This window comes from Terrapene carolina, unplaced genomic scaffold (genome assembly GCF_002925995.2).
Source record: "Terrapene carolina triunguis isolate 2854851 unplaced genomic scaffold, T_m_triunguis-2.0 Scaffold612, whole genome shotgun sequence".
NCBI lineage: Eukaryota > Metazoa > Chordata > Testudines > Emydidae > Terrapene > Terrapene triunguis.
This window is the reverse complement of record NW_020664963.1, coordinates 1,790,330-1,800,471: the sequence shown is the minus strand read 5'-3', so window position 1 is coordinate 1,800,471 and position 10,142 is coordinate 1,790,330. Positions and strand designations below refer to the sequence as shown.

The 10,142-nt window shown below is 46.4% G+C and overlaps 1 protein-coding gene across 1 annotated transcript; it reads right to left on the bottom strand.

Moving 5' to 3' along the window:
• Positions 1 to 1,062: 1,062 nt before the first annotated feature.
• LOC112116153 (ribonuclease-like) lies at positions 1,063 to 1,488 on the bottom strand. The gene has a single exon (XM_024213483.1). It carries the CDS (start codon positions 1,486 to 1,488, stop codon positions 1,063 to 1,065), a length of 426 nt encoding a protein of 141 aa, XP_024069251.1.
• Positions 1,489 to 10,142: the final 8,654 nt, after the last annotated feature.

The following is a 10,142-nucleotide window of genomic DNA, read 5'->3' as shown; positions in this document are numbered from 1 at the left end:
TAAAGGGCAGGCAAAGAGCATCCAGGGAGGAAGCCCTTCACATGTACACTGGCCAACTAGAGTACTGACCTAGGCCTGTTGGTCAGATTGAGCACCAGAGCCTGGGGAGGGCTACAGAGATGTTGGAGCCCACAGAGGGCTACAGACATTACTGAGGGCTCTGAGGTAGGCCTGGTTGGACAGTGTACCCCAGAAGGGAGGGGCAGTGTAGGCAGTTTGGCCAGAGGACTGAGTCGCTAAAGATCCGCCAAGAGATCCATCAGCTGGAGGGGGCACTCGTGAGAGGTGGGTATCAGCCTGCAGAAAAGAACTGAGTGATTGCAGGCACCCTTGGCCAGAGACAGGCGGCGCTAGTGAGAGGCAAGTGCCGACCCCGTTACAGTGACACAGTAATTGCTTTGCAGGTTTCAGGTTTTATTGTGTTTAGGGAGCACAGAGAATGGCAGGCAAGGGGAACATGTTCAAAATTAATGAAGAGAACAATGACAAATATAACACTTAATATGACAAAAGTGAAGATTATCCATTCTTAGAGTGAATACGCATCACCAGCAGGGTGAAACTGGTGGATAGTTCTTAATGAAAGGACAGAGTTTGACATGACCGCTATTTGTGGCAGCTGGGAAATGACGTGGGATGGGGTGAGGGTGGGAAAGGGGTGGCTATACTGTATAATGGGCACTAGGGGCAGCAGAGGGTGGGGGTGGGGAAGGAGCGGCTATACTGTATAATGGGCACTAGGGGCAGTAGAGGGTGGGGGTGGGGAAGGGGTGGCTATACTGTATAATGGGCACTAGGGGCAGTAGAGGGTGGGGTGGGGAAGGGGCGGCTATATTGTATAATGGGCACTAGGGGCAGTAGAGGGTGGGGGTGGGGAAGGAGAGGCTATATATATATGGGCACTAGGGGCAGCAGAAGGTGAGGGGACGAAACACCTGTACAATTTGTCCTGTGTTCAGAGGTAGGTGAGGAGCTAGGTGTGGTGACTGTCACGAAGGAGCTGGAGCAGGATTGGAGGAAGCAGCCGGGTCCCCTGCCTACCCTCCATGCCTAGCGCTGGCCCTATGTGCTCTTCACATAGAAAACAGGGAGACGATTCAAGCAGGAGATGACGATTTTTTGGTTTGCGCTGATCCCGGTGTAAGAGATGCTCCAGGGGTTAAGTGTGCAGGTGGTGATGCTGAAGAAACTCGTGCTCATGTGCCGGTAGGGCCCAGCGGATAACCCAGCCGTTGTGCAGACTTTGTTGATATCCTTGGCCGTCGCATGGATGAAGGTGTTGGTGTACCTCAAGTACATCACCCGGTCCCACATCATCTTGTTGCAATAGGCGTTGTTGTTGATGGCGCGTGTCTTGGGGTAGTCCACATGGTCTTTCCGGAATATGTCGTTCAGCAGGTTCCACCTCTGCCCGAGGGTCAGAGCCACACAGGCAGCCAGCAGGGCCAGGGTCAGCAGGAATGTGGGGCTGGGTCCCCTCAGAGCCATGGCTGTGTCTGTTGCTGGATCGACCTGCAGCGGGGACACAAGGGGGAGATGGATGGAGATGGTTCGGGGTGGGGATCTGCCTCCTCTATGGAACCTGCTGGGCCCAAAGCCTCTTCCCTCTCCCATCCCACTCTGCCCCCAAAACCCTGCCCCCTCCTTGTAACTAGGAGGAGGGAGAAAATTGTTCTCCTTAATCTCTGAGGATAGGACAAGAAGCTATGGGCTTAAACTGCAACAAGGGAGGTTTAGGTTGGACATTAGGAAAAACTTCCTAACTGTCAGGGTGGTTAAGCACTGGAATAAATTGCCTAGGGAGGTTGTGGAGTCTCCATCATTGGAGATTTTTAAGAGCAGGTTAGACAAACACCTGTCAGGGATGGTCTAGATAGTACTTAGTCCTACCATGAGTGCAGGAGACTGGACTAGATGACCTCTCAACGTCCCTTCCAGTCCTACGATTCTATGATTATTCCCACCCCACTGTGCGACGTGTTGCACTAAGCCCCACTGACACCAGCCCCTACACCCTGTCCTCTCTCCTACTGCTCCCCACGCTCTGAACCCAGGAGTCCTGGCTCCGAGCACTTCTTCCATAGCCACTGGATCACGCTGCCTCTCAGAAAGAAACTCTGCAATAGAATCCCCATATGAGACTGTTCTCTCCTCACTCCCAGCTGGTGGAATCTACTGCAACTTACCTAAGTCCTTGTTCCTTCGCTGTCAATAGAACAATGGATCCCAGCATCTGTTGAGCTGAACCTCGCCCTGATCCTCCTGACCGTCTCGGGGCGGGTTATATAGAGCCCAGCTAGGTATGGAGGGGGAGGAGAGTGAGGGGGAAAACAATAAACAATTGGGTAAGGATAACGTCCCGATATCTTGTAATTAAAAGTAGTGGCCCAGCAGGCAGGGCATGGGTGTGGAATAGACAGGGCTCCTCCAAAACAGCTCAGGGTGTGTCTACCTACCTTTGCTGCCCCTAGTGCCCATTATACAGTATATCATCCCCTTCCCATCACTTACCCATGTGGTGGTGGGACTGATGTTGGGAAAAGATTGTGTCAGGCTGAGCTCTGGAAGCTGTGACTGAGCTGGATTCTCTTACCTCTCCCTGTTATAAGACACTTACTGCAAATCCCAAATGTCTGGGGTGCGTTTGTAAGGGCCTCGGTGTGTCAAAACATAAAAAAAATCTCTTAGGAAACAGAGAACCTGCTGCAGAATTCCTGTGTCTCTCCCCCTACAACAGAGTCACTCTGGATTAATAGATTCTAAGGACAGAAGGGGCAATTGTTATAATCTAGTCTGACCTCCTGTATAGCATAGGGCAGAGAACTGCCCCGAAATACTTCCTAAATTAGATCTTTTAGAAAAAACATCCAGTCTTGATTTAATAACTTGTCATCGATGGAGAATCCACCACAACTTTTGGTAAATTGTTCCAATGGTTAATTACCCTCACCATTAAAAATGTTCATCTTATTTCCTGTCTGGATCGTGTGAGACCTTTCTCTGCTAGACTGAAGAGCCCGTTATTAAATATTTGTTCCCCATGTGGGTAATTTTAGACTGTGATCAAGTCACCCCTGAACCTTCTCTTTGTTAAACTAAACAGATTGAGCTCCTTGTATCTACCACTCTAAGGCAGGTTTTCTAATCCTTTCGTCATTCTCGTGGCTCTTCTCTGAACCCTCTGCAATTTATCAACATCCTTCTTCAATCATGGGCACCAGAACTAAACACAATATTCCAGCGGCACCCAAATACAGAGGTCAAATAGCCTCTCTGCTACTACTGAAGATTCCTCTTTTCTTTCATCCCAGGATCGCATTAATCCTTTTGGCTGCAGCATTGCACTGGAGGCTCATGTAGGGCCAAGAATCAATCCCTGTGGGACTTCACCAAAAACACACCCACTCTGCAGAATCATAGGACATGAAGGGACCACGAGACGTCATCTAGTCCAGTCCCCTGTACTCATGGCAGGACTAAATATTATTTAGACCATTCCTGACAGGCGTTTGTAAAACCTGCACTCCCATGTGAATTCTGTATTGTTCTATTTTGTAATAAAAATATTGTGCTTTAGCAAGCCAAACGCGTAATAGAAGTCTACGTATATTATGTCAACACTATCACCTTTATCAACCAAACTTGTAATCTCATAAAAAAGCTATCAAGTTAGTCTGACAGGGTCGATTTTCCATAAACCCATGTTGATTGGCATTAATGACATTACCCTCCTTATTTCTTTAATAATCGAATACTATATCAGCTACTTCATTATCTTGCCCAGGATCGATGTCAGGCTGGCAGGTCTGTAATTACCTGGGTCATCTCATTCACCCTTTTTAAATATTGGAACAAATTTAGCTTTCTTCCAATCTTCTGGAACTTCCCCAGTGCTCCAAGACTTATTGAAAATCCACTTTAATTGTCCAGTGAGCTCCTACCCAGTTCTTAACCTGTTTCAATACATAAGACAACCTCTAACTGTCAGAAACATTCCCCTCCGGAAAAGAGATTCCACAATTAACCAGGTGTTAGTTTGTGGAATCCATTTGTGTAACCCTTAGAGAGACAAGGTGGGCAAGGTAGTATATTTTGTTGGATCAACTTCTGTGGGTGAAAATGACAAGCTTTTGAGATTACACATAGCTCTGTTTATGCTCGAACCACCCACCTTGTCTCTCTAACTCCTGAGACCAATGCAGCTACAACAACGTTGCAAACAACCTATGTGAACCTTATGGATTCTCATTGATTGTATGAGCTCTGCATATGGTCTGAACACTATGCATAATGCTAAATCCCGGTGTGTATTTGAAGCCACTGTTTGCTAGCAAGGACAGGTCACGTATCTCCCACACCCTGTTTGGAAGCCACTACTGGACAATCAATGGTCATTAACCTCTGCCCTGGTAGAACAATGGGGGTGCCAAGTTGTGTGGGTCCTGGTTGATAGTCAGTTGAACAAGAGCTCCTAGTGTGATGCTGTGGCCAAAAGAGGTAAATAGGGGAATCTCCAGGAAGGAGGAGAGAGGTCATTTTACCTTGGTATTGGGCACTGGTGCAACCAATGCTGGAGAACAGTGTCCAGTTCTGATTTCGGACCTACTACACACTATTCCTCTCATGGATGGGGAGATAGAACCCAGGAACCCGGACTCCCAGCTGACATTGTCCTAACCCACTCGATCCTATAAAGAATAAAACCAAGATTGCTGGCTTCAACTTCCACCCTGCTCAGGTCCCAAATCCCACCGGATGCAAGGAACCGAGAGGACCTCTTTAAAGCTGATGAGACTCTAGAAGTGAAGGAGTGTAACAGGGATCAACATGACCTCCTAAGCAAAACCAGGATGAGAGCTTGTTCAGAAGCTTCTGCGAGATCAAAGAAACTCGGGCCCTAAACTCCCAGTTTGCATGGTGATAACACCTGGACTCCTTCCCAGCTTGGCGGGTCCATCAGTTCTACCTGCCAGATATGTTCATGGCAATAACAACTTCCCACAGTCCTGTAGCATCTGCCAGTCCTGTTCCTACTCAGGGATGGGCATAAATGTAATTACAGAGGGAGAGAGAGGGGTGTGTCGGGGATGGGTGGATAGAGAGCAGTTTTTGTACTGATGTAGCTATTAGTCCAGTGCTATCCTAGTGTGCATGCAAGTAGAGCAGTATAACCATGCTTTATACCTGTCATTGACCAGGACATGAGCACTTGTGCCTTGTGGTTGGAGCAGGAGTCAGGCCTAGTGGTTAGAGAAGGAGCTGGTAGTCAGGAATTGGAACTGAGGGTCGGGACCAGGAGGTTACCCAGAGTAAGGTAAGGTAGGGGTAAGGCTGAAGTTAAGGCAGGAGCCAGGCTGGGTCCCAGGCAGGAGCAGGACTGAAACTAGACAGAAAAGGAATTATTGTGATCATGGATGAATGCTTTGACCAGTTGCTGAACTGCTGTTGCAGGGCTTAAGTGCCAGTCTACTGACTCTTCCAGCCAATCAGGTAGCGTTGCGAATCAGACAGCCTATTACCAGCCAGCTGTACTTGTTAGGGTGCCCTGCTTCCAGGCTGGCTCTGCTGTAGCTTCTCACAAAACTGGGCGACTGGGCAACAAAATGACAGATGAAATTCAGTGCTGATAAATGCAAAGTAATGCTGTCAAGGCTGTATCCCCACTTTGAACTTTAGGGTACAAATGTAGGGGCCTGCATGAAAACTTCTAAGCTTAACTACCAGCTTAGCTCTGGTCCCGCTGCCACCATTCTCACTGGATTCCCTCCCTGGGAAACCTTGAGAAACCTCTCACCAATTCCCTGGTGAATACAGATCCAAACTCCTTGGATCTTAAACAAGGAGAAATTGACCCTTCCCCCCTCCTTCCTTTCACCAACTCCTGGTGAATACAGATCCAAACCCCCTTGGATCTTAAAACAAGGAGAAATCAATCTGGTTCTTAAAAAGAAGGCTTTTAATTAAAGAAAAAGGTAAAAATCATCTCTGTAGAATCAGTATGGAAAATAACTTTACAGGGTAATCAAACTTAAAGAGCTCAGAGGACCCCCCTCTGTCTTAGGTTCAAAGTACAGCAAACAAAGATAAACACTCTGGTAAAAGGTACATTTACAAGTTGAGAAAACAAAGTAAATCTAAGACGCCTTGCCTGGCTTTTACTTACAATTTTGAAATAAGAGAGACTTGTTTAGAAAGATGGGGAGAACCTGGATTGATGTCTGGTCCCTCTCAGTCCCAAGAGCGAACAACCCCTTAAAACAAAGGGCACAAAACAAAAGCCTTCCCCCCCCCCAAGATTTGAAAGTATCTTGTCCCCTTATTGGTCCTTAGGGTCAGGTGTCAGCCAGGTTACCCGAGCTTCTTAACCCTTTACAGGTAAAAGGATTTGGAGTCTCTGTACACAGGAGAGCTGTTACCCTTCCCTTTATAGTTATGACAAATGCACACTGGAAAACATAATCCCAACTCTACATATAAAATGATGGGGTCTAAATTAGTTGTTACTACTCAAGAGAGAGATTTGGCGTCGTGGATAGTTCTCTGAAAACATCCAATCAAAGTGCATAATGTGGGGAATCATTTGGAAAGGGATAGATAATAAGACAGAAGTTATCATATTGCCTCTATGTAAATCCATGGTAAGCCCACATCTTGAATACTGCATGCAGATGTGGTCGCCCCATCTCAAAACAGATATATTGGAATTGGAAAAGGTTCAGAAAAAGGCAACAAAAATGATTAGGAGCATGGAACAGCTTCCGTATGAGGAGAGAATAATAAGATTGGGACTTTTCAGCTTGGAAAAGAGACAACTAAGGGGAAATATGATAGAGGTCTATCAAATCATGACTGGTGTGGAGAAAGTGAATAAGGAAGTGCTATTTACTCCTTCTCATAACACAAGAACTAGGGGTCACCAAATGAAATTAATAGGGAGCAGGTTTAAAACGAACAAAAGGAAGTATTTCTTCACACAAGGCACAGTCAGCCTGTGGAATGCTTTGCCAGGGGATCTTGTGAAGGCCAAAAGTTCTTTAAAAAGAACTAGATAAATTCATGGAGTATTGGTCCATCAATGGCTAATAGCCAGGATGGGCAGGGGTGGTGTCCCTAGCCTCTGTTTGCCAGAAGCTGGGAGTGGATGACAGGGGATGGATCACTCAATAGTTGCTCTGTTCTGTTCATTCCCTCTGGGGCAACTGGCATTGGCCAGTATCAGAAGACAGGATACTGGGCTTGATGGACATTTGGTCTGACCCAGTATGGCCGTTCTTATGTTCTTATCTTGACATTCGGAGAAAATGAGGATGTCATCTAGGTAAATGACAACAAACTGATCCAGCGTGTCCCTAAAGATGTCATTTATAAAGTGCAGGAAGTTTGCCGGGGCACTGCACAACCGCAAAGGCATGACCAAATACACACAGTGGCCATTCCATTCATCTCTTTTCTGTATCCTCACCAGGTCCAACTTTGTGGAGACCTTTGCAGGGGAGAGTCTTTCAAACAGCTCATTAATAAGTGGTAAGGATGTACCTGTAACCTTTTTCAGAGCTTGGAAGTCCACACAAGGCGAGAAGGAGCTTTCTTTCTTTTCCACAAAGAAGATCTGGGCCCTCACTGGGGACATGGAGGGATGAATCAACTCCTTCTGCTGGTTTTCCTCAAGATAGCTCCGGGGTGCCTATAGTTTGGGTTCAAAGAGGGAATAAATACACCTGAAGGGACCCTCTGTTCCCAGGGGCAGATTGATATGGCAGTCACGGCTGTGATGGGGCAGTAGGGTGTCAATTTTTTTCTGTCAAATGTGTTGGCATATTGTTGACATTTAACAGGAATCCGCAGCACAATTGAGGAGGTCATGGGGGTGCCGGGGTCACCTTTGGATCCTCTCTTCATCTCTGAATTCTTTGGAGGACCAAGTAAACCACAACAGGTTGCTGGTCCCAGTTCAGCTCTGGGGAAACAGGATTGTTGGCAAGATGGAGAGTCAAAGAGTACAGTGCCTGACTGCCAGTGGATGCATGGGTTGTGGGCAACGAGGCAGGAGAAACCAAGGACAACTGTTGAATGTGGTGCACAAATTAGCCCATACTGGAGGATTCTTAGTGGCCTCAAAGGGTAATCAAGTATCGGGGGTAGCCGTGTTAGTCTGTATCCACAAAAACAACAAGGAGACCGGTGGCACCTTAAAGACTAACAGATTTATTTGGGCATAAGCTTTTGTGGGTAAAAAAACCTCATTTCTTCAGATGCATGAAGTGAAAGTTACAGATGCAGGCATTATATACTGACAGATGAACTGTGGGGCTCCCCACAGTATAGGCAGAGGCCAGATGCCAGACATCCATCCTTCCCCATGTTGTAGAGGCGGGGCCAGACCTGAGTGATTTGCATGGGCTTGGTGACAGAAAAGGCACTGGTTGTGACATTGCACTCCATATGCTTTATGGAAATATGCTTATGAATATGACATAACTGGAATATGCTTTATGCTAAATACTCCTTGTATGGTGTCATTAGAAAGCTTGTAATCTACTGAGTGTGTTCATCCTATTTGTTTGTATGTATTATTTCTATATCTGGAGTTAGGAGAATAAGATATAAACCTGTAACACTGATGTAAACAGATTAAGTGAAGGCCATTAAGGGTGCTCCAGAAACAATCAGTTGTAAATGGCCTTAGATACCTGAAAGGCTTCCTGTGTATGTGTGGGCCAGCCCATGGGGAATGGAGACTAGGGGACTTACCGTAACATGTGACCATGTCACCTGATAATGGAATCCATCTTAAATCTGATACTTTTCCATTTAGAAGGAGGGGTGGGGACCAAGAGAGACAAAAGATTTCCGCCTTGTGCCAAAGCTATAAAAGGGGTTGGAGCAGGACAAAGAGGGTGAGCACTCATGAGAAAACCCCTGCTTACCACCTGAGATATCTGTTGGAACTAACAAGGACTGTGCCAGGGAAAGGATTGGGCCCAGACTCGGAAGGGTCTAGTCTATGAAAGAAGCTTATTGGAACATCTCTGAGGGTGAGATATTACCTGTAAACAGTTTCTTATGTATTAGGCTTAGACTTGCGTATTTGGTTTTATTTTGCTTTGTAACTTACTTTATTCTGTCTGTTATTACTTGAAACCAGTTAAATCCTACTTTTTATATTTAATAAAATCACTTTTGTTTATTAATAAACCCAGAGTAAGTGATTGATACCGGGGGGGGGGGGGGGGGTGCAAACAGCTGTGCATCTCTCTCTATCAGTGTTATAGAAGGTGGACAATTTACAAATTTACCCTATATAAGCTTTATACAGAATAAAATGGATTTATTTGGGGTTTGGATCCTATTGGGAAGTGGGTGACTGGGTGCTGGAAACAGGCAACCTGTGGACCTGTTTTCAGTTAAAGCCTGCAGCTTTGGGGGCGTGGCCCAGATCCTGGGTCTGTGTTGCAGCAGGCTAGCGTGTCTGGCTCAACAAGGCAGGGTTCTGAATTCCCAAGCTGGCAGGGAAAATGGGCTCAGAGGTAATTTCAGCACATCAGGTGACAGTCCAAGGGGATCTCTGTGACCGAACCCATCACACCAGTGATGGCAGGGCCAGAGATGACAGGAGCCAGGCGAACCATCCTTTGTCTTGGAGGTGTTCAGTCAGTTGGTTGTTGATTTTAATGAAGCCCGGATGGGTATTCCACCCAGATCAGTTAATCTTTCACATTGTAGTTTAGGTGAAGTTGATTCTAATTTAGGAAACCACTAAATTTGTCATGATTGCTATGGAATGCATCAGATAGGGATAGCTTGGGCTTGTAGGGGTCAGAGCTGAAGGCAGCATTGCTTGAAAATTGGCCTCCAGGGTGGCAACATGGGTTTGGAAGGTCTGTAATGGGTTTAAGAGCAGGTCTGGTGACTCTTCCAACCAATCAGGCAATGGTGCTAATCAGGCAGTGTGCTATCGACACAAATCAGCTCTACCAGTACAAGCATCTTTCCACTGGTATTCACTGCCCCAAAAGGAAAATCCAAAATACTTGCTTTTGCGAGTCACATCTGTCCATGTGTCATGTTTGGGCTTGTGTGTGTTTCTGTGGATTGGTCTTGTGTGTTTCGTTTTTTGTCTGGTGTGTTTTTGTGTTCTGTGT

What these genes read in the sequence shown, in the direction of transcription:
- LOC112116153 (XM_024213483.1), bottom strand. Translation starts at nt 1,488, where the DNA reads ATGGCTCTGAGGGGACCCAGCCCCACATTCCTGCTGACCCTGGCCCTG.